This window comes from Indicator indicator, chromosome 26 (assembly GCF_027791375.1).
Source record: "Indicator indicator isolate 239-I01 chromosome 26, UM_Iind_1.1, whole genome shotgun sequence".
Lineage (NCBI taxonomy): Eukaryota > Metazoa > Chordata > Aves > Piciformes > Indicatoridae > Indicator > Indicator indicator.
In genome coordinates this window covers 16,795,919-16,818,176 of record NC_072035.1, presented here as the reverse complement: position 1 = coordinate 16,818,176, position 22,258 = coordinate 16,795,919, and the positions used below count along the sequence as shown (strand labels likewise).

Below are 22,258 nucleotides of genomic sequence, written 5' to 3'. Positions count from 1 at the left end.
GACTGACCCAACCTCTTCCTCCCCTCCAGGGGCGAGCACCGCCAGGAGCGCCGGGACCGGCCCTACTAACGGCAGCCCCTGCAGCTGCCTTTCCTACCAGATTTATTTTTTAAACCAGACAAATGTTTTAAATTTATAATTCCATATTTATAATGTTGGTCCCCACAACATTATGGTTCCCCCCTCCTCTCCCTCCCTATACTTTAGTATTTTTCACCGGTTGTGGAGAAACATTAAAACCAAGTTCAAGGGTAGCGTGCCGAGGTATCTTTTATTTTCATCCCTCCTCTCCCCCTTTTGAAACCGGTTGTTTAACGAGAACTAAACCCCTGCCCCCCACCCCCCTTCCCCTTCCCCGTGTTGTGAGCATGCTGCGCACCCCCCCCCGCGGCGGCGGCCAGCTGTGAGCCTGTGAACGGTTGTGATGGTTTTCTAAGAAATAAAATTCCCGTGTTTATAACCCAACTGCTGCCTCTCTTCAGAGCCTCCATCACCCTCGGGGGGCGGCCGCTGTGCCCCTCAGCACCTCCCCTCACGCCCCCAGGGGCGGGGAAAACTTCACCGAGATGGGGTGGGGGGACCGTGGGACCGCCGGCATGGATTTGGCTGTTCTGGGGATGTCCCAGTGCCCCGACCCCTGCAGCCACAGCATTCTCAACACTCCCTCCGCACTTCCACCCCCCCAACCACAGCCCCCTCAGACCCCCATTCAGCACCTCCAGCCCCCCCAACCACAGCCCCCTCAGACCTCCACCCCCCCAACCACAGCCCCCTCAGACCTCCACTCAGCACGTCCAGCCCCCCCACCACAGCCCCCTCAGACCTCCACTCAGCACCTCCACCCCCCCAACCACAGAACTGTTAACACCTCTAGCACTTTCCCTCACCCAGCACCCACAAGCCCCCCCTCAGCCCCATATCGTCCTCCCTACAACCACAGCAACCCTCAGCCCCCTCCCCAAGCCAGAGCACCCCTCAGCTGCCCTCTCTGCGTCCCCAGCACCCTCACCCTGCCCCCCTCAGCCGGCTCTGCAGCCCCTCCCGGACGCAGCGCAGCCCCATGGGGGCGAGTCGAGCGCCCCCCCAGTTCCAAGGGCTGCAGCTCCCCGCCCCGCCGTGACCGCGCTCCCTATGCAGGGAGGGGTCCGGAGTCTGCTGGGGGTGCCCGGCTCGTATGTGCCGCCCCCAGGTCACACCACAGCCGGTCCGAGCTGGGTGCGTGTGGCGGTGCCGCTGTCGGTGCCCCCGCCCCCCGCTCCCGCCGTGTCCCCGCCCGGCCCGGCCCGGCCCGGCCCGCTGCTCCCGGCCCGGCCCTTTCTGGGCCGCCTCCAACTTCCCGGCCGGGGCTGCGGACGGGCGGCAGCGATCTCGCTCGGCTCCCGGCCGCGCTCCCGGTTCCCTCCGGCCCCCCTGCCCGGGCTCGGCGGCGGCGGCGGATGGCGGCGGGGGGCTGCGCGGGGGCAGCGGCAGCGGCTGGGCCACCCCGGCGCTGGAAGCCGCGGCCCGGCCCGCGGCGGGGAAGGGGCGGGCGGCGCGGCGCGGCCCGGCGGTAGCGGAACCGGCGGTGAGTGCGGCGGCGGCGGGGGAGGGCGGCGGGGGCGTACGGTAGGGGACTTGTCCCTGTGTCCCCCGTTCCTCAGCCCTGTTCCCCCCCAGCCCCTCTCCCCCTGTCGTCGCTGCTGCCTCCCCCTGCATGTTTCCCGTACAAGTCGGCATCTGCCTCGCAGGTACGGACCCTCTCCCCGGCCCCTCTCAGGGCAGATAGGCCACGGCAGGGCTCCCCCCGTGCAGGAGACCCCCGCCACGGCACAAAGGGGACCCCTCCCATATATACCCCCACGAGAAAGACACAAACCCCAACATCCCCCCCACATACCCCCCAAGAGAAGAGGGAGCCTCGGATATAGAGGCACTGCCCCCCTCCCCCCCAACACAGATAACAGACCCAGACCCCCTCAGCAGAGGGCCCCCCGAGGGAAACCTCCCCTCCTCGCAAGGATCCCCCAGGACAGAGCAGACTCCCCTGGCGTTCCCCTCCCTCCTGAAGCAGAGGAGCCCCCACCCTTGAGCACAGCTTCCCCAAACCCTCTCCTCCCAGTGGCAGTAATGCCCTACCCCAAGGCAAGGGACCTCCCTCCAGGACAAGGGACATCCCCCCGGGTGTGGGGCTGGGGATGGGTAGTTGGGGGTGTGGGGGTTGTCTCCCTGCCCCTGCCATCATGGTCCATGGGGCTGTCACCTGCTTACAGGGTGGGGACAGCCACCATGACTGGGCAGCTTTAGGGCTGGGAAGGGGGAGCATTGGGGACAAGTTATTTATTAACCCCCCCAGGGGGCAAGGGGGACAAGATGTGGAGGGAGGTGACAAGGGGTGGGGGTGACATGAGGTGGGGAAGGGGCACAGGGTGCAGGAGTGTAGGGGGGATAGGGTTGAGTGCCATGGGGTGAGGGGCAAACTCGGGTGGAGGAGACAAGAGGGTGGAAGAACATGATGTGGAAGGGACATGGCATCAGGGGGACATAGGGCTGAGGACCCAAGGTGGAAGAGACACAAGGTAGAGGACATACAGAGTGGGAAGGACATGGAGTGATGGGACAGGGATTGGAAGGAACATGGACTGGGGACATAGAGTGGGGGTTGTGGGGGGGTGCTGTGGGTCCTGGTGGAGGCAAGGCAGGTTTTGGAGATGGTAATGGTTCCTCTGCTGCTAGTGAGGGCCTTACCCCATGGGTGGGGGAAGCTGAGGCACTGAGGGATCACCAAGGGGTGGGTGTGTGACACTGGGTAGCCAAATTCTGCTTGGGGAGGAGCTTCTGCTGGCAGGTGGGTGCTGGCAGGGGGGTTGTTTCCTGGCTGTAATGGTCCTCACTGTCCCCCACTCCCATGTGGCAGGTAGCCACCATGGCTGACCCCAGCCACATCCAGTCAGCTGCCTCCAAGAGCATCCGTCCCTTCCGCTCCAGTGAGGAGTACCTGGAGGCCATGAAGGAGGACCTGGCTGAGTGGTTCAACACCCTCTACGACCTGGACCTGCAGGTGGACACCTTCCTGGAGAGCTTGGAGACAGGCTGCCACCTCTGCCGCCACGCCAACAACGTCAACCGCACCGCCCTGGACTTCCAGCAGCGGCACCCCGAGGCAGCCGCCCGCATGCGTGTGCCCCAGAACGAGGTCACTTTCCAGGCCAAGAACGTGGTGCCAGGCTCCTTCATCGCCCGTGACAATGTCTCCAACTTCATCCAGTGGTGCCGCCAGGACCTGGGCATTCAGGACGTCCTCATGTTCGAGACCAACGACTTGGTGCTGAAGAAGAATGAGAAGAACTTTGTCCTCTGCTTGCTGGAGGTGGCCAGGAGGGGCTCCAAGTTCGGCATGCTGGCCCCCATGCTGATCCAGATGGAGGAGGAGATCGAGGAGGAGATGAGGGACCAAATGGCCTACGGCGCACTGGGCACACGCCAGGAGAGCCAGGATCCCCCGGCAGGCACCTTCCCCAGCAGGGCCAGGCCCATCTCGCTCTGTGACCTCAAGAACCTGGACGAGCTGGTGAGACACCGGGGAGGGGGAGGGCATCGCTGTCTACCCAGCACAATGCCTTATGGCCCCGGGGAGGTGCTCTCTCTCCACCTGGGGCAGCGCCTTTCTCCACCCACCCACCCAGGCTCTCCATGGCCTGTGGGATGTACTTCTCCATCCACCTTGCCTGTCTCTCCGTGGCCTGAGGAAGATCCTCTCTCTTCATACATCTAACCAGACTCTACATGACCCATAGGATGTCCTCTCTGTCCACCTACCCACCCAGGCTGTCCATGGCCCATCCTCTCTCCACCCACCCAGGCTGTCTATGGCCCATCCTCTCTCCATCCACCCACCCACCCAGGCTGTCTATGGCCCATCCTCTCTGTCCACCCACCCACCCAGGCTGTCCATGGCCCATCCTCTCTCCACCCACCCAGGCTGTCTATGGCCCATCCTCTCTCCATCCACACACCCACCCAGGCTGTCCATGGCCCATCCTCTCTCCACCCACCCAGGCTGTCCATGGCCCATCTCTCCACCCACCCAGGCTATCCATGGACCATCCTCTCTCCACCCACCCAGGCGGTCTATGGTCCATCCTCTCTCCATCCACCCACCCACCCAGGCTCTCCATGGCCCATGGGAAGTCCTCTCCACCCACTCAACCGAGGTCAGCAGAGCTTGCTGACATCAGGACCAGGGTTATTTTGGTGGCCATGGCCATAATCATAGCGAGGGTGACACCCATGTCACCCTTGCCACTTCCTCCCCATGATGGCAGGAGGGGGAACAGAGAGGTCCTCACCCCAGGAACCTGCTCCTGTCCTCCTCCTCCCAGCCCCTTGGCACTGGTGTCGCAGGGACAGACAGTCGGCCATGGGGACACTCCATGATTCAGGGTGTTGGGAAAGGTGGTTGGGGGTGTCCACTCCACAAGGTGGGGTGTGGGGTCCCCCTCAGCCTGGGGCCAGGAGGCTCAGGAAGGATTAAAGCCAGGCTGGGTGCAGGACGCGTCCCGCATGCGAGGCAGGGATTAATGCAGGGCCGGGGGGGACACAGGGCTGGGCTGGGGGGGGCTGCCCTCCCCTGACTCCCTAAGCTCAAAGCTGCTTTTTAATTGAAACCCCAATTCCTCATTAAGTTCTGCAGCCACCACACTCAGGGCTGGGAGAGTGTATAGGGAACATCCTGCACCCCCACATGCTGCAAAGTGCCCTCCCTACCAATCCCCCCCACCCCCCCCCCCCCCCCCAGGCCCAGCACTGCCAACCCTGGCTGCATTTTTCCCAGCTGCGTAATTCCTCACCATTGGCTTTTATGGGCAGCGCTGGAGCTGAGGAGGAGCCTGAGGGGCCACATCCTGCCCAGCCCCCCCCCCGCCCCATGCCTCGGTTTCCACCACCCTCACCTGGGTTGGGGCTGACCTTGGTACCCCGAATGGGAATCACAGCAGCCAGATCCTGCCCCAGCTGGACACTGCAATGGGCAGAGCTGCAAAAAAACCCTCCAAAAAGTCATAAAATAACCCCAAAATGGAGGGGTGATGGAGGGGGTGTGGATGTGTGTCCAACTTGGAGCAGGGCAGGATGCGGCCACGTCCCCATGTGTCCTCATGGCTCCCAGCCTAATCCCTGACGTCAGCCTGGGCAGGGCAGCCATCCCGGATCCAGCAGGCAGCTGGCAGGCAGGAGCAGGGCAGGAATGGGGCTGGAATGGAGTAGGAGTTGGGGCAGGCTGTGGGGCAGGAATAGAGTAGGATAGGGGTAGGAGTAGAACAGGAATGAGGCAGAAGCAGGGCAAGAGCAGGACAGGAATGGAGTAGGAGCAGGGCAGGAGTTGGGCAGGCCATGGGGCAAGAATGGAGTAGGATTGGAGCAGGAATGGGGCAGGAGAGAGACAGGAATGGGGCAAGCAGCACAGCTGTGGTGGTGGTGGGGCAGTCACCTGGCAAGCCTCCCCACATCCCCCCTTTGGCTTTTTAGTTATGGCTGATGTTGAAGTTTGGGGGGGGGAAGGGGCAACAAAAAAGAGAAATTTTAACCTTTTCCTGTTGGGAGATGTTGAGTGCAGTGGGGCACTGGAGGGCCCTAGCCCATATCAGGGTGCTTGGGAGGGGGACAAATTCCCCTTGGTTTGGGGATTTAGTAGGGCTGGGCCTGAGGGTTGTTTTCTCCTCCTTCCCCATTTTGGGGCTGCTCTGAGCCCCCCACATCCTGGGGTCACAGGGTGGGTGGGCTCCATGTGTGGTGCCAGAACAGGGCTGTATCTGTTCTCAGCCTGCTCAGAGAGGGGCCAGCAATAGGCCTCTCTCCTACAGCATGTGGATGCTGTGGGTTATCCCCAGTGCTTGGAGCTCCCACCCAAACCCATCTGGCTTCATCCTGGCAGGTACAGGCAGGAGGGCAGCTGCCAGACTGGGTGGGGGTGAACATTGGGGGCCCAAACTCTATATGGCCCACACCACATTCACCTATGTACAGGGCCCAGCCCTATAGCGGGGGGGCTGCACCCCACCAAACCCTTCCTTCTTTGCTGGCAGGTGCGGGAGATCCTGGGCTGCTGCTCCTGCCCCTCACAGTTCCCCATGGTCAAGGTCTCCGAGGGTAAATACAAAGTGGGCGACTCCAACACCCTCATCTTCGTCCGAGTAAGAGCCACCGCCGCGTCTCTCACCCCCATGTCCCACCCCCAACCCACAGCAGAACTCCCTCACCCTCTTCCTTCCCCTGCGGGACAGTGGGGACCCAACCTGAAGGACACCACAATGGGGTGGGCCCCACGCTGCTTTTACTGCACCCCAAGACACCACACACTGCAGATGTCAGATGCACCGGGGGTGGGGGTGGCTCTTTGGCCCTTCTCACAGGGTGACAGGCAGTGGCTTGTCCCACAGGTGCTAAGGAGCCACGTGATGGTGCGTGTTGGTGGTGGCTGGGACACACTGGAACATTACCTGGACAAGCACGACCCCTGTCGCTGTGCCTCCCTCGGTGAGTGCTCCCAGGGACACCCACTCAGCTCACTGTGCTTCACCACTCCCAGCTTGATGTGGGGGCTCCTTTCTCTGGGGCTGGGCTGATCTGGCTGAAAGGATTAAAAAAAAAGGGGAGTGAGGAAAGGTGAGTTTGAGGCCAAATTAATTCCTGAGGTGATTAGCGCGCAGCCTGGGAAAGCTTGGCTAGGGATGGTGGATACCAGCACGCCGTGAGGGTGGGGTGAGTGGTGTGGGTTACCCCCCTGACCTCTCAACACCTCTGTTTGCAGCTCACCGCCTGCCTCAACCCCGTGCTTCAGGCTTCTCCCCTCAAAAACCAGCTCCCAGCACCTTCTCCACAACACCCCATGCCCTCAGCCCCAGCACCCCTCGCCGTCCCCATGCCACCGGCCCCTCTTCAGGTGGCACGCTCAGGTAGGTCACCCACAGATGCTGCTGGGGAGGGGTGGGACAATCCCTCAGCCCTACTGTGGGGACTCAGGCCTCGTGTGGGGCTCAGAACTGGTATGGGGGCTGAGGCCTGGTGTGGGAGCTGAGACCTAGTGTGGGGTTGAAGCCTGGCATGTGGGAGCTGAGGCCTAGCATGGGGTTGAAGCCTGGCATGGTTGCTGAGGCCTGGTGTGGGAGCTGAGGTCCAATGTGATGCTGAGGCCTAGTGTGGGTTGAGGCCTGGCATAGCACTAAGGCCTAGCGTGGGCCTGAGGCTTGTGGGGGCTGAAGCCTAGTGTAGGGCTGAGGCCTTCCTGTCTGCCTGCCTTTGCCAGTGTGCAGGCACGTTTGCACAGTGTGTGTGGGGGGGCTGCTGTAGCCAAGGAGGGTGAGCTGGGCCCCTGGAGCTGTGAGGTGGGGAGAGCAATGGGGGAAGGGGGTGTACTAGAGGGACAATGGGGGGAATGGGAGGTTCAGTGATGGGTTCAATGGGGAAGTGGGGGGTGCAGTGGGGGGAAATGGTGGGGAATGATGGGACAATGGAGTGGGAAGTGCAGGGGGAGGGAAATGGGGAGAACAAGGTGCAGTGAGGGGGAATGGGGTGCAGTAAGCAGGAAGGGAGGAGCAGTGGGAGAATGGGGGGAAATGGAGGGACAGTGAGGGGGCAGTAAGGAGGAATGTGTTGCAGCAGGGGGAAGTGAGAGGAATGGGGCGGCAGTGGGGGAAATGGGGAGTGCAATGGGAAGTACAATGAGGGGGAATGGGAGGTGTTCACTGGGGGGGCAGTGGGCTGGAATGGAGGGCAGTGGAGGGAATGGGCGCTTCAGTAGAGGTGTGAAATTGGAGGGGGGTCGTAATGGGGTGCACTAGAGAAGACGGGGGAACAATAGAGAGACAACGGGTACAATAGGGTGAACGGGTTGGAATGGGTGAGGCAGTGGGGAGCATGGGGTGAAAAGGAGGGACAAAGGCAGTGCAACGGGAGGGACTAGGGCAGAAAGAGGTGGAGGCAGTGTGGAGGTGAAATGTGCAGGAAAGAAGGTGATTCGATGTGCAATGGTGGCAGGGGGGCAACGGAGGAGTGCACCGGGGGTGTGCACTGCCTCTCCCAGCACCCCTCACCGCTAATCCGCCTCCCCGTGCCCTCCCCAGGCCCCGCGAGCAGACCCGCGCCCGCCGCTGCTCCGGTGACAGCGACTCCTCGGCCTCCTCCGCACAGAGCGGCCCCTTGGGCCCCTCCCGGGACGGGGGCGCCCCCCGCCGCCGCGACGCCAGCCGCGGTGGGGTCCCGCCGCAGGCGGCTCCCCGCGAGGCCGTGCCTTCGCGCCAGGAGGAGCGCGGCCGCTCGCGCGTGCCCAACGGCCCCGCCCGCGCCGCGCCGCGTGCCCGCAGTCAGGGCCGCCCCGGACCGCAGCCCCTGCTGCTGATCAGCCGCCGCCGGGACGGGCAGCACTCCTGGACGCGCATGGAGGCCTCCAGCCGGGCCGCCAGCCCCGCCCGCGGCCGGACCCCCGCCCCGCGCCGCGCCTCTCTGGAGGAAGGCGTCAAGGGATGGCGGGCGGAGAGCCAGCATGGCGGCGGGGCCGGCGAGGCCTTGGAGCGGGAGCTGGAGGAGCTGGGCCGGCGGCTGCGGGCCCCGCTGCGGCTGGAGCCCGGCCAGGAGCAGCAGCTCTTCCGCCGGCTGGAGGAGGAGTTCCTGGCCAACACGCGTATGATGGAGGAGATGGAGGACCGGGAGAACCCCCCTGCGCCCCCGCCGCCCTCCGGCACCGCCGACTCAGCCTACTGCTCCTCGTCATCCTCCTCGTCCTCCCTCAACGTCTTTGCCAAAGACGGTCGGCGGAGCGGGAATGGCGCCGGCCCCCCACCGCCGGCGGCCCCCGAGGCGGCGGACGCGGGGCGCCGGCCGGCCCTCTCCAGCTCCTCGGATGAGAGCAGCTGCTTCCCGGCCTCCTGGGAGGCGCGGGAGACGCGGGGAGGCCCCGAGTCCGACACCGACTGGGCGCCGGGAGAGGACGAGCTGGCAGAGGAGCCCCCAGCCATGGCCCACGGACCCCCAGGGGTCACCGACCCGGTGCCTTCGGTTCCTGTGCCCTCCCCGCGGCCCTGCGCCAAGCCCCGGCAGGACACGCAGCCCCACAAGAAGCCGTCCAGGATCCCCACGCCGCGGAGCTATGGGGCAGCCCCTCAGCCCCCCAACAGCAGCGCCAAGCCCTGGGGGGCTCTGCAGAGTGTCCTCTCCTCCTTCCTGGAGCCCACCTGGGCCCCGCGGGCGCGTGAGGGGCTGGATGAAGACGCCTGGCCGTGAGATGCCCAGCTTGGTGGCCATGGGTGGCAAGCAGGATGGGGAGAAGTCCGCAGCAGCCCCTGGGGACATCACAGAGCTGCTGGTGGTGACGGCACTTGCACAGAGAGGCCCCGACCGGGTGATGGGCACTGATCTGGGCTGGCTGTGGAGCCAGGCCTCCTGCACCTGGGGACTGTTGTCACTTGGGGCTGGGCCCTCCAAGGAGCTCCCAGTCAGGCATAAAGAGCTCTGGCTGTGCCCCAGCCCCATGGGGAGCGGCCCCATGGTGGGTAGCCATGGTGATGGTGGCCATGGTGATGGTGGCTGGAGCAGACAGCTGTGCTGTGTCTTGGGTGTCTGGGAGCAGAGCTGGAGAGCAATGCGCTCTTCTCGTCTGATCTGTGTCTCTTCACCTCTCCTCACTCTTCTTTCCTTGTTTTCCTTCTTGTCATCTTCTCCTTAACTACCTTCTTGGCTGCCTTCTCTTGCCCTTCCTGTCCTTGCCATCATTTTTTTGGTCACCTTTTCCTTCTCATCTCTCTCTTTCTCCTCCTCTCCACATCTGAGATGACTTGGGGACATGCAGCTTGCTGTCACAACCTCTGTTTCAGGGCAGGGGAGTCAGCTCTTCCTCTCCAGCCCCCCTCAGCAGCTGGCTGGCTGCAGTGCTGTCCACAGCATCTGTTCATGTCCCTGACATAGGACAGGGCTAGTCCTGGAGGTCCCCACCCAGGCCACCATGGCACCCCCCCACCCTGCTGGCCCTGCATGTCTCCCCAAGCCAGTAAAGACCAATGGAGCTGAGCCCACTGCCTCCAGTCATCTGTCCTGGGTGGGGGGGGGGGGGGCACAAGACCCTCTGAGGGAAGATGGGACCTGCCAAGGGGGAGAGATGTGAGAACCCCAAGGGAGGAAGGCTGTGGGGCAGCTGGCAGGGTTGGGAACATAGAGAAGAGCCAGAGTGGTCTGCACCCCACTGCAGCCATGGGGACGCCTCAGCTGCATCTGGGACTCCTCCAGGTCACCAGAGAGCTTAGAGCTGCCTGGAGCCAGAAGTACCCTGTGGCAAAGGGGCTTCACCTGAGAGCTGTTTGCCCCAGGGGGAACATGCCTGAGGGAGGACTTGGCAGGGTGTGGGTCACCACAGGGTGTGGACCTGCTGGTAGTGACCTCAGGGGTCCCAAAGCAGTGTGGCTACTGTGCTTACCAGCTGCCTGCCCCTGCATCTCTCCTGGGAGCAGTGCCAGTACCCTGCAGGGTGTCCCAGAATGGTGCCAGTGCCCCATGGGAGGCCCCAGAGCAGCATCAGCAACCCATGGGGTGTCCAGCAGCAGGCCTGCTGCCTTGTGTGCCCCTGAAGTGGTACCAGTACCCCATGGGGTGCCCCAAAGCAATGCCAAGGTCCTGGGGGACATCCTAGAGCAGTACCAGTCCACCATGAGATGTCCCAGAGTACTGCCAGTATCCCCAGTGTGGTGCAAGTGACTGGTAACAGTGACTGTACCCAGCAGTGTACCTGGTAGGAGGGGATGGTGCCCATCCCTACTGAGCACCAAAGCCAGCACTGTCCCCCTGCAGGGAGCAGCTATGACCCCTGCAGCTGTCCCCCAGGAGGGGCTCAGGGGCTGGGAGGGATCCCTGTGTCCCCCTGTCCCCTCCGAACTGGACCCCACACCCCTGTGTAGGGCTGCTGTGGGCTTGGTGGAGCCATGAGAGGCTGGGAGAGCTGAGCCCAGGGCTGCCCCACACCCTCCTCAGGGACCATCCTGTCCCAGTTTACCTTGGCCACTTGCCCAGTGCTGGGCAATTTGCTGCCTCAGGCCTTGCTGAGCCAGAGGCCAGGGCCACCAAGACCTGGAGAGGACTTTATCTGCTGGCTGGGAGGGCAGGGCACTGGCAGGAGGAAGCTCACAGCATCCTGCTTCCTAAGGGAGCACCAGGCCCTGTCCCTGGGCCCCAGCATGGGGTCACCTCTGGGCAGAGTGAACGCAAAGGAGCAGCAAGAGATTGAGATTTTATATATTAGAGAGTTCCTGCACCAAATGCTTCTAGGTGGGGGGGACCCATGGCTTTATTTTGGGAGGCTGGGGGGAAAAGAGCAGTGTCACCCCCAAGGAAGGTGGCAGCCTCCTCTCTGGCACCCATGGGTGACAGGAGAGAGCAGAGGGAGCCGTGGGGCTGGAAGTTGCTGCTGGGAGCCCTCCTAGGCCCTGGCTGGGCTGGAAAAACCCTTCCCCTCCCCACCCCCAACCCTGCACTTTGAAGTACAGCCTCAAATTTGAAATCCTGAAGCCCTCCTGGGCCCTTTGGAAGCAGCTCTCATGGGGAGGAGACCTTCTCCAGAGGGCTGGGGGCTCACCCACAGTGCTCCTGAACCAGGGGAAAAACCCAGGGAGAGACAAGAAACAAAACTGAGGAAGGAAGAAGCCAAATCTGCACCTGCTCTGGGTGCAGCAGACGCCAAATCCAGGGGGAGCTGCAGCCAGCGTCACCCAATCCCACAGCACTTTGGGTCCCCAAAGAGGCTCATAATGAGCTCAGGGCTGCTATTCCCAGGGCTGAGGGGTGCTGAACCCTCCACCAGCCCCCTCCCTGGGCAGCAGGGAGGAGGATTTTGCAGGGCAGGAGAGGAGCAGATCCTCCCCCACCCCCAGCAGCTCGGTAAAAAAGAAGCAGTGGGAGGGATGCCGAGGGTGGGACAGGACTCTTGGAGCAGGGCATCACCAGCAAGGAGGGCACTGCACCACACACACCGATTGCTACAGGGATGGAAGGGGCTGGCTGGGACCCCGACCCCCCCGCCCCGGGCCCACCTCCGCTCTTCCCAGCCCCACTGGAGCGGGAGCAGCAGCAGAGCAGGGAGCTCAAGGCTCCATTTTTGGGGCCCCGGGGCTGGTTGGGAGTCAGCAGGGAGGAAAAGGAGACATGCACACGGGTCCTGCCCCGCCCCCTCGGGCGGGAACGGGAGGAGGAGAAGCAGCGGGATGGGCTGCAGCTGCCCCTCAGTTCTTCAGGATGGTTTCATAGGCTTGGTAGACGTACTGGGACACCTCTGGTGCTCGGCATTTCAGGGACAACTGTAGGGAGAGAGCGGGGGGGGGGAGGGGTCAGGGCACCTTAGCCCCCACCAGCGAGCCACTAGCCCCAGAGTGCAAAGCCTTGGATACTGCAGCATCCCACGGGGCTTACTGGGGCTGGTTAAAAGACATTGAAGGCATCGAGGCCCCTGAACACCCTTCCCTGGGCTGCTGGAGCTCCCCCCCCTGCAGAGACAGCCACATGCAGCACAGGCAGAGAGGGCAGCAGGGCAGGCAGGGGCACAGGAAGCATCTCCTGGGGGTTACTCTGGTGCCTGTAGCTTGAGGGTGAAAGGTTCCCCCGCAAAGGCATCTTCCTCTCCTCAGCAGCAAGAGGCCCCTCTGGTTATTTGCTCAACAATTAAATACTAAATGACTCTGAACTCAATTAGCTCCTCAGCCCAAAGGGAGAGCTCAAGGAAGAATCCTACAGGATCAAGATTCGCAGCTCTCCTCATCCCAAGCAAGCCAAGGAGGGTGGTGGGAATGCCCTCACCCTCCAAAACATTCACCTCTGGCAAAGCTCTGGCACCAGTCTCATGCCAGCACTGCTGGGAGGGAGAGGCACCAAGAGACACACACACAGAACTGGCAAGTCAAGACATCAAGGAGGAGGGGGGAAAGGAGCAGGCAGCAGCCAGCAACAGCCCAAAGCCAGGGTGAGAACCATTCTGCTAACCTCCAGGTCCTGCACGAGTGGGCAGGTTGGCGTGGGCAGCGGGCACAGAGATACACAGAGAGGTGAGTCAGGGTGGCACAGCTCATGGCACCCCAAAGAAACCCACTGCCAGGAAGGGGGGTGGGCAAGGGGGCTGGGCCAAGCAGGATTTGGAGACGGCTGATGCCCAGCATGAGGACTGAGCTCTGGGGATGCCCCACGAAGGGGCCGTGGTTGAGGGGTATTGCTTTAATGGGTGAGCTGGGACCTCTCTGCTTCCTGTCACTGCCACCAGAGTGCCACCAGCAGAGAACAAGTGTTGCTGCACAGCCCAGCTGGGCAGCACAGGCCACATCTCACCCTCCCCATGTGAGTGGAACACCAGGACTGGCACTGACAGCACCCTGGGGTGGTGGGGGGAGGAGGTCCCACGGGACCACCCAGCCCACCCCAAGCTCTGAGCAGAGAGTGGGGAAGGCACTGTGGGCAGCAGGGTGGGCAGGAGGCAGGCAGGAGAAGGGCTGTACCGTGAAACTGGGATTGCTGGGCTGGATCCTGAGCTCTGCCAGCACCCAGATGCCGTTGGTGAGCTTCAGGGACTGGTAGAGCATATCTTGGCCCTCCACGTTCCTCTTGGCGATGGTGAAGATGTTGCTGCCCTGAAGCTTGCTGCTGACAGCATCTGCAAGGGGAAGGCAGAGCTGCTGCTCAGTGCAGGACACTGGGCTGACCACCAGCTCCTGCTCCAGCTTCTCCTCCTCTCCTGCTTCCCAGGACAACCAAACCCCACAATCCCCACGCAGGGAGGAGAAGAGCTCTATTCATCCTGGCTCCCAGGTCCTCCCCAGGGGCTCTTGGCTCCACAAAGGGCTGCTTGCTGCTGCCAGCAGGACTGAAAGGACTTGGCTGTTCCTACTTGGGGTTTGCACGTCCCACTTGGCACCAGGGCTCCTGGAGAAGGAGCTGGAAGGTGAGCAGGTGCCAAGGAGCCTGGTCCTGGCTCCTGCTCATTCTGTCCGTGGGCTCACCAAGACAGGCTGAGCAGCATCAGGGCTGCATGACTCAGTTCAGCTTCTCTGCAGCAAGACTGATGCCAGGGTGGGCACAGGACCTGTGCCCAGCAACAGGGATGTCCCCAACAGGCAGAGAATCTCTGAAGCTGCCAAGTTCCTACAAGGGCAATCAAGGCAGCAGCTCCTTCTTGGAGATGAGCACAAAGAGCTTTCATCTCTGTGCAGCCTGGGCTGGGCTAACTGGGCTGAGCTGATCACTAGTCATGAACTGAGCTGGGTCCTCCTGAAGGATTTAGACCCACCTGCATTGAGAGAACAGTCTTTGATCTGGAACTGGGCCTCGTTCTCATTGGGAATGTCCTTCCAGGTGGCCAGGAACATCTGCCGCTCTGCAGCCAGGAATCAAAGCAGCAGCGTCAGGAAGCGCCCCCCAAGGTGGCACAACACAGGGCCGCACTGCCACCTCACCAGTGGGCACCCTGCCCTGCTGCCACCCCCTCCAGCAGCACCCTGAGGCCAGCAGCAGGAAAGCCATCTGCTCTGGGGGGTTAGGAAGCCATGGTGGCATGGAGGAGAGGCTGGGCAGTGCCTCACGTAAGGCAAAAGGAGCAGTGAGTGAAGCTCTCCCTGGCAAGGAGGAGTTAGAAGGTGGCTCAGGCCACCTCAGATAGCCACAGCTTGGTCATGACTCTATCCCTGTCTGCTCCAGATAGCCAGGGGCACCAGGCTCCCAACTCCATCCCCGGGACTGGAACGTGGTCAGAAGGATTTTAGGGGGTAGGATGGCACCACACAGCCCAGTGGCAGAAGCCACAGCCACCAGCACCCCCCCAGCTCACCCATCTTCCCATCCTCCACGAAGAGGATGTGCAGTGGGTACAGCGTGCTGAAGTAGAAGACATCAATGTTGTTTTTCACTGCAACCTGGGATGGAAAGGACATGGGGAAAGTCAGCATCTGCTCTGAACTACAGCAGGTTGAGTGGTTCCCAAAATAAGCAGCCCAGCCCAGCCCAACCCATCCCACAAGCACCATAGGCAGGGAACTGGCAGCTACCTGCAGCATACAGGGGAAAAGGGGGAGCTACCAGGGCTTTACCCCTTCACCCTTCTCTCCCAGTTCCCTGCTGGAACTGCAGCCCCACCATCTCTCCCCATGCTGGGACACTGGCAGCAGATGCTTGGCCAAGGCTCAGCTCTGCTGCTGTCAGTGAAGACTTTCCAGGGTCCACAGAGGAACGCTGTGTGGAGCTGGATGGCAGACTGAGCTCCAAGAGCAGAGGTGATGAGCTGAGCACTTCTCCTTGCCTGGTTCCTGCCATCACACCTCCCTCCAGCTCCCTTGAAGGAGTAAACCCACCCTGGGACCCCTCCTGCTCCCTGCTGGGACACCCCTAGGCCATTCCCTACCTGGAGGTTGTTCAGAGGGTCCATCTTCATGACAGAGCCAACAGTGTTCAGGGGGAGGGAGATCTCCACAGACTGGTTGGGGGCAAGGGGTGCATGGACCTGAAGAGGAGCTGCTGGGGCTAGACCAAAGCTGGAGAGACATCCAGGAAGGTCAAGGTAGGATCAATCTCCATCAGCATCATCCTCCATCTCCACCTCAGGAACATCCCCTCTCATCTTGCTGCCTCTGCCCTGGCCCAGGACCAGGCTGGCTACTGCTTTGCCCACCCTGGGGCAACCACAGGTAGCTCCATGGTTCCCCCTCTCCTCCCAGGCAGACTCACAACCATTCCTAGCATTGTTACAGCATTCCCTCAGGACCATCCTTGTTGTGTCCCTCACACAGGAAGCATCAGTTCAGGAGGACACATAAAGGATGGTCAGACCCCAGAGGAACAGCCTCTTCAGTCAACTTCTTAGAGGCTTTGGTTTGAGGTTCATCACCACCACAGCCATCAGAGAGAGAAGGATCATCATGTGAGGCTGTTTCCAACCCATTTCAAAGCCCCTTGCTCCACAGCTGACCTCAGAGGTATCACTCAGCCCAGGAGGGACCTCACCTGTTGCGATTGAACTGGATGGCAAAGTCAGACATGACCTGCAGGGCCTTGTTTGTTAGCACCAGGTCCATGGAGATGGAGCCCACCTGCCGGCTGAAGGTGCCAGAGATCTCCAGCCCCTTGGCTTTCATGGCAGGGAGCCAGACCTGGGTTAAGGAGACAAGAAACCCCGGGGGTTGTACCCAAAAGGAACCTTTTTCAGAGCTTCCACCACGCTCAGTGGTGCCCAGGGACAGGACAAGGGGCACTGGGCACAAATTAGAACCCAGAAGGTTCCATCTGAACAGGAGGAGAAAGTTCTTTGGTGTGAGGGTGCTGGAGGCCTGGAGCAGGCTGCCCAGAGAGGTTGTGGAGTCTCCTTCTCTGCAGACGTTCCAACTCCTCCTGGCCTTTGTGATGCTGGGCAAGCTGCTGTGGGTGCCCCTGCTTTAGCAGGGTGGGTGGACTGGAGAAGCTCCAGAGGCCTTTTCCAACCCCCACCATGCTGGGATTCGGTGCTCTCCAGCCTGGCAGAACCACAGAGGGAGTTTAAACCAAGACTATGTCACAGCTACCAACACATGGCACAGGCACAGCTGCTGTCAGCCCAGCCAGAGCTGCAGGATGTTGCTGTTGAGTCCTCCAAACATCCCTCCCCACAACAGCCCCAAAACCAGAGATGGGACTCGACAGAGCCCTGCTCCCCCCTCTGCTTAGGTTTCTGTCTCACATTGAGCAGCCCAAGCTTTGGCAGCAGCCAGCACTGGGGGTGTCCCACTCACCGTTTTGGGAGCCACATAGGATCCTGACAGGGTCCCCACCCCACCAGTGAGTTTGAAGAGGTCTTCCAGGCCACTGCCAAGGGGTGCCCCGAGTTTGGCAGGCATCGTGGTGATGGATGCTGGTGCAAAGGTGCCACCACTGCCTCCATCCATCTGTGGAAGAGAAAGAAGAGAGTTATGGGGCAGGGGTGGGGGGAGCCACCACGGGGCAGGGTGAAAGGAGGAGGAAGAGGAAGAGGCTGCAGAGAGCAAGAAGGGCTCAGGAGCAAGGACACACTCACAGAAGGACTGCCTCCCACATCGCTTCGCAGCTGCAAGAGAAGAAAGGGGCATCAGCAAGGGCAGGGGCTGGCACACCAAGGGCACAGGGGTCCCAAAAAAAGGTCCTCTTAAGGGCACTCCAAAAAAACAAACAAAAAAAAAAGACCCCCCAAGGGCATTCCAAAGCACCAGTGAGAGCTAGCACCTGCCCAGAGTCAGCAGGGCTCCAGCTGCAGCCACCCCCAGTCCAGCATGAGACCCCAACCAGGAGCTGTCTGGGGGCCTGGCTGTTCCCAGAGGGGAGCAAAGTTCACTTGGGCACCAAAGTGGAGGCCCCAGGTTGCAGGAGGTGGGGGAGCAGGGGGTGGGCATGGTGGAGAGGGTTAAGGCAAGGCAAAGGGCTGATCCATTACCCCTTCCGACTCGTCGCCCATCTCCAAGCAGAAGCAGGCAAGGTGGAGAGAAGAGGCAGCCACATGCAGAGACAAGCCAGGAGAGAAGAGAAAGCCACACCAGAGAGAGAAGAGCAGGAGGGAAGAGAGGTTAGTCCCTTCATGATGCCAGCACAGCCAGCTGTCTGTCCATGGCTGCCCTGGAGTCAGGGGACAGAGCATGACCAGGGTCTTGTGTCCCTGTCCCCCCCCTGCTGCATTCTATGAGAGAAAACACCAAACTCCTCTCTTTAGAGAAGCCCAGCTCAGCACCTGTGGAGCAGGAGGTCCCAGCCAAAGGTTTCCATCCCTCATTTCTTGGCTTGGATTCCCAGAGGACAAGCCTTCACCTCCAGATCTCCTGCTCTTAAAGCATCCCATGGGCTGGGAGTGGGCACACCTCAGCCCAGCCCTGCAGCAGCTTGGGGGCTGTCCTTGTTTTATGCGTTGTGGGGTTCAGCAGGGTTACCAGGAAGAAGGACCACCCCTGCAGCACAGCATGTACAGCAGCATCTACACAGACCTCAGGTACCCAGAGAAAAGGTGCCTGGGGGCACTAACCCCTGGCCTGCTCCAGCCATCTAACAAGGACAGGACAAATGAGGGGCATCACTCCTCTGTCTTCAACAGCTGAAGAAGGAAAAGACCAGCCTGGTCATCTCTGGGCAGACAAGCCCAAGCCCAGGAGCTGCAGGCAAGCATCAAAGCCATCAGGGCAGCCATGAGGACCAGGTGGGGGCTGTGACATACCAGGATGTCCAGGCCACCCCCGAGGAGGTCCATAGCCCCCATCTGCACGGTGGAGGTGGCGATGGGTGTCCCGCTCTCCGGTGGGCCCAGGTCCAGGTTGAGCAGGTCCCCCAGCAGGTCCCCTTGAGTGGGGATGACAGCTGGCTGCTCAGCTGCCTGCACCGCTGAGGGGGCTGCCTCGGGGCTCTCGGCACTCTCACTCCTGCAGGGACGGCAAGGGAGAGAGGAGAGATGCTGAGGAGCCCCAGCTGAGCTGCCAGGGCCCACTGAGCTTCACAACACAGACAGGCTCAGGAGGTGCCTCATCCCAGCACAGCTCCCTACACATTCCCATCGGAATCACCCTCTGCTGAGGGCTGAGGCTGATCCCTCTGCCTCCTAAGGACAGCTCTGAGTTGTGTCAGAGAAGTGCTGGTGCCTCTGTACTGGGCACTGGGGAGGCTGCACCTTGAATACTGGGGTCAGGTTTGGGCTCCTCACTCCAAGGAGGACATTGAAGAGCTGGAGCAGGTCCAGAGAAGGGCAGCAAAACTGGGGAAGAAGGGTCTGGAGAACAGGGCTGGGGAGGAGCAGCTGAGGGACCTGGGGTAGTTTAGTCTGGAGAAGAGGAGCTGAGGGGAGACCTCATTGCCCTCCTACAACTCCCTGAGAGGAGGCTGCAGTGAGGTGGGGGTTGGTCTCTTCTCCCTAGGATCAGGTAATAGGAGGAGAGGAAATGACCTGGAATTGTGCCAGAGGAGGGTAAGGTTGCAGATGACTTAAAATTTCTTTGCTGCAAGAGTGGTCAGGGATTGGAACAGGTTGTCCAGGGAGGTGGTAGAGTCTCCATCCCTGAAGGTGTTCAAGAAACCTGTGGCCATGGCACTTTGGGACATGGTTTGGTGGCCATGGTGGTGTTGGGTTGCTGGTTTGGACTCTTAGAGGGCTTTTCCAAGCTAAACAATTCTGTGATTCTCTTGGGTTTGTGTCTGGGGGGTTTTGCTAGTGGGTAAGAGGCTACTGCTGTGGGCTCCTATAAAAACCTTTGCGAAGCTCCTCCAGCTCCAAACTGGACTCAGCTCTGACCCAGGCTGAACCAATCAGACTTCAAAGAGAAGAAAACCTGTTGGGCAAGTTCTTTTGTTTTGGAAGTTCTTTTGTCTAGAAGAGAAGTGGGACAAGAGAAACACAACCATGCCAGCCACTGAGGCCAGGGAAAAGGAGGGGAGGAGCTACCCAATGATTAGGACAATGAACAACAGGGATAAGCTGGAACCCAGGAAGTTCCTAAGGAGAAACTTGTTTGGTGTGAGGGTGCTGGAGCCCTGGAGCAGGCTGTCCAGAAAGGTTGTGGAGTCTCCTTCTCTGGAGACTTTCAATACCCACTTGGATGTGTTCCTGTGTGACCTGCCCTGGGTGACCCTGCTTTGGCAGGGGGGTTGGACTCGATGATGTCTGGAGGTCCTTTTCAACCCCTACCATTCTGTGATTCCCTTTGGGAGGAGGACCTGGGATCAGTTCCAAGCACACTGGACACAGTCAGCTCTGCATGGTGCCACATATGGCCACCACGGCCACTTGGCTCAGCACCCGACCTGCCCATCACATGGATCCACCCCTGGAATTCCAGGCCCCTAGAATTCCATGCCCACAAAATTCCATATACATCCAACTTGCCCATTGCATAGATCCACCCCTGGAATTCCAGGCCGCTAGAATTCCATGCCCACAAAATTCCATATACATCCAACTTGCCCATCACATGCATCCACCCCTGGAATTCCATGCATCCAACCTGCCCATTGCATGGATCCAGCCTTGGATTTGAAGAGAAATCACCAAACCTCTCCTCTGGGAAGCCCACCCCCCTAACCCCCATCACACCACCACCTGTGGGACCAAAGATCCCAGCCAGAGGTCCCCATCCCTCCAAACCGTTTCTTGGTTTGCGTTCCGAGGAGCACCACCCATCCCACCCCCTCCAGCTCTCCTGGGTGTCCAAGCATCCCACGGGGCTGGGAGCAGAGGGAGAACCCCCGGGTTTGCGGGGGGGAAGCAGAGGTACTCACGAGCCCATCCTGGGGGGCAGGCTCTTGTGCACCACCCCCCTGCTGCCCTCCACGAAGGCGCTGGGGGGTTTGTGGTAGACGGAGGCCAGGGTGCCGATGTAGCAGATGAGCTCATCCAGCAGGGTGGGCTCGATCAGGTCTGTCTCCTCCGAGATGAGAGGCTTCTCGGCCAGCACCACCTCCTTGGCCGCCACCGGGTCAGTGGAGAGCAGGCGCCAGTAGATGTAGCCACGGTCCCGCAGGTCGGGGTTGTCCGAGTCCTTGGGGAGGCAGCAGGGGGCAGGCATGGAACCGCTGCTGGGCGGGGGCAAGCTGCAGCCGCCCTGCAGAGCGGCTGCGAGAGCCTCCGCCACGGCTAAAGCCTGGCGGTGGTGTGAGAGGGCTCACAGCTAAAGCTCTTGAGGGTCTACAGAGGGATCTGTTGCAGGCAAACCTCATGGAGTTTAACAAGGACAAGTGCAGGGTCCTACATCTGGGGGGAAATAACAGCAGGCACCAGGACAGGTCAGGGGATGCCCTGCTGGAAAGAAGCTCCACAGAGAAAGACCTTGGAGTGCTGGTGGACAGCAAGTTCTCCATGGAACAACAATGTGCTCTTGTGGCCAAGAGAGCCAATGGGATCCTGGGATGTATCAAGAAAGGTGTCCAGCAGGGCTAGGAAAGTTTTTCTACCTCTCTACTCTGCCCTGCTGAGACCACAGCTGCAATCCTGTGTCCAGTTTGGGGCTCCCCAGTTCCAGAGAGACAGAGGCCTGCTGCAGAGAATCCAAGGGAGAGCAAGGAGGATGCTTAGGGCACTTGAGCATCTCCCTTGTGAAGAGAGACTGAGAGAGCCCTGGGGCTGTTTAGTCTGGAGAAGAGAAGACTGAGAGGGATCTGATCAATGTCTATCAATATCTGAGGGGTGGGGGGCAAGTGGAGGGGGCCAGGCTCTTTTCAGTGGTTCACAGTGATAAGCCAAGGAACAAGGGGTTCAGACTTGAACATAGAAGATTTCAGCTCAACATGAGGAGAAACTTCTTTACAGTGAGGGTGACAGAGCACTGGAACAGGCTGCCCAGGGAGGTTGTGGAGTCTCCTTCTCTGGAGACTTTCCAAACTCACCTGGATGCATTCCTGTGCAGACTACCCTGAGTGATGCTGCTCTGGCAGGGGGGTTGGACCCCATGATCTCTTGAGGTCTCTTCCAACCTCTGATATACTGTGAGACTGTAACACTGTAACCAGCAACAGCAGAAGAGGACAGAGTCTCAAGCTGTGCAGGGAGAGGTTTAGAGTTGATCTTAGAAAGAAGCTCTTCACAGAGAGATTGCCCATTGGAATGTGCTGCCCAGGGAGGTGGTGGGGTCAGCATCCTTGGAGGTGTTTAAGAAGAGCCTGGATGAGGCACTTAGTGTCATGGTCTAATTGATTAGATAGGGCTAGGTGATAGGTTGGACTTGATGATCTTGGAGGTCTCTTCCAACCTGGTTGATTCTGTGATCTGGCCAGGCTGCACTGATGGGATGAGGTCAGCAAGGACAAGTGGACTTCAGTCACAACAGCCCCAGGAAGGCTACAAGCTTGGGGCAGAGTGGTTGGAAACTGCCCAGTGGAAAAGAACCTGAAGGTGTCAGGCAGCAGAAGCTGAAGAGGAGCCAGCATGTGCTGAGGTGGCCAGAAGGCCACCAACATCCTGGCCTGGATCAGCAATGGTGTAGCCAGCAGGACCAGGCAGGGGTTGTCCCCCTGTACTCTGCAATGGTGAGCCTGCACCTCAAATACACTGGGGTCAGTTTTGGGCCTCTCACTCCAAGAAGGACATTGAGGGGATGAAGCAAGTCCAGAGATGGACAAGGAGGCTGGGGAAGGGTCTGGAGAACAGGGCTGGTGAAGAGCAGCTGAGAGAAACGTGGTTGTTCAGCCTGGAGGCTGAGGGGACACCTTCTAGATTTCCACAGCTCCCTCAAAAGGAGGCTGGAGCCAGGTGGGGTTGGTTTCTTCTCTCAAGGAACAAGAGACAGGACAAGAGGAAACGGCC

General features: G+C 60.7%; 3 protein-coding genes and 1 non-coding gene across 12 annotated transcripts in view; 2 read left to right on the top strand and 2 right to left on the bottom strand.

Annotated features, from left to right (window-relative positions):
- The window catches only part of EWSR1 (EWS RNA binding protein 1), a 31,273-nt gene extending 31,141 nt beyond the window's left edge, over window positions 1–132 (top strand). For all 3 annotated transcript variants that reach the window (XM_054392862.1, XM_054392861.1, XM_054392860.1), the window contains one exon: window positions 30–132. In XM_054392862.1, the coding sequence (XP_054248837.1) occupies window positions 30–69 (40 nt within the window). In that variant the 3' untranslated portion in view covers window positions 70–132. The remainder of the gene's footprint in view (window positions 1–29) is intronic.
- Window positions 133–2,902: 2,770 nt separating this feature from the next.
- On the top strand, window positions 2,903–9,252 carry GAS2L1 (growth arrest specific 2 like 1). Its single transcript, XM_054392596.1, has 5 exons — window positions 2,903–3,547; window positions 6,060–6,167; window positions 6,414–6,510; window positions 6,785–6,929; window positions 8,097–9,252. Exons 1-5 carry the CDS (start codon window positions 2,903–2,905, stop codon window positions 9,250–9,252), a joined length of 2,151 nt encoding a protein of 716 aa, XP_054248571.1.
- A 2,981-nt stretch (window positions 9,253–12,233) lies between these two features.
- The window catches only part of AP1B1 (adaptor related protein complex 1 subunit beta 1), a 28,206-nt gene continuing 18,181 nt past the window's right edge, over window positions 12,234–22,258 (bottom strand). Inside the window, exons 12-22 of one of the 7 annotated variants that reach the window (XM_054392985.1) lie at window positions 20,239–20,498; window positions 18,191–18,392; window positions 17,423–17,443; window positions 16,749–16,901; window positions 15,988–16,133; window positions 15,389–15,518; window positions 14,819–14,903; window positions 14,282–14,368; window positions 13,494–13,648; window positions 12,988–12,996; window positions 12,234–12,308 (exon numbers count right to left, since the gene is read on the bottom strand). In XM_054392985.1, coding sequence (XP_054248960.1) covers window positions 12,234–12,308; window positions 12,988–12,996; window positions 13,494–13,648; window positions 14,282–14,368; window positions 14,819–14,903; window positions 15,389–15,518; window positions 15,988–16,133; window positions 16,749–16,901; window positions 17,423–17,443; window positions 18,191–18,392; window positions 20,239–20,498 — 1,323 coding nt within the window. Of the gene's footprint in view, window positions 12,309–12,987; window positions 12,997–13,493; window positions 13,649–14,281; window positions 14,369–14,818; window positions 14,904–15,388; window positions 15,519–15,987; window positions 16,134–16,748; window positions 16,902–17,021; window positions 17,060–17,422; window positions 17,444–18,186; window positions 18,393–20,238; window positions 20,499–22,258 lie in introns of all 7 variants that reach the window. The other 6 variants (XM_054392986.1, XM_054392983.1, XM_054392982.1 and 3 more) reach the window with 6 other exon arrangements.
- On the bottom strand, window positions 15,817–15,921 carry LOC128975908 (small nucleolar RNA SNORD125). Its single transcript, XR_008489363.1, has one exon. It is a non-coding gene; the product is annotated as a small nucleolar RNA SNORD125 (small nucleolar RNA).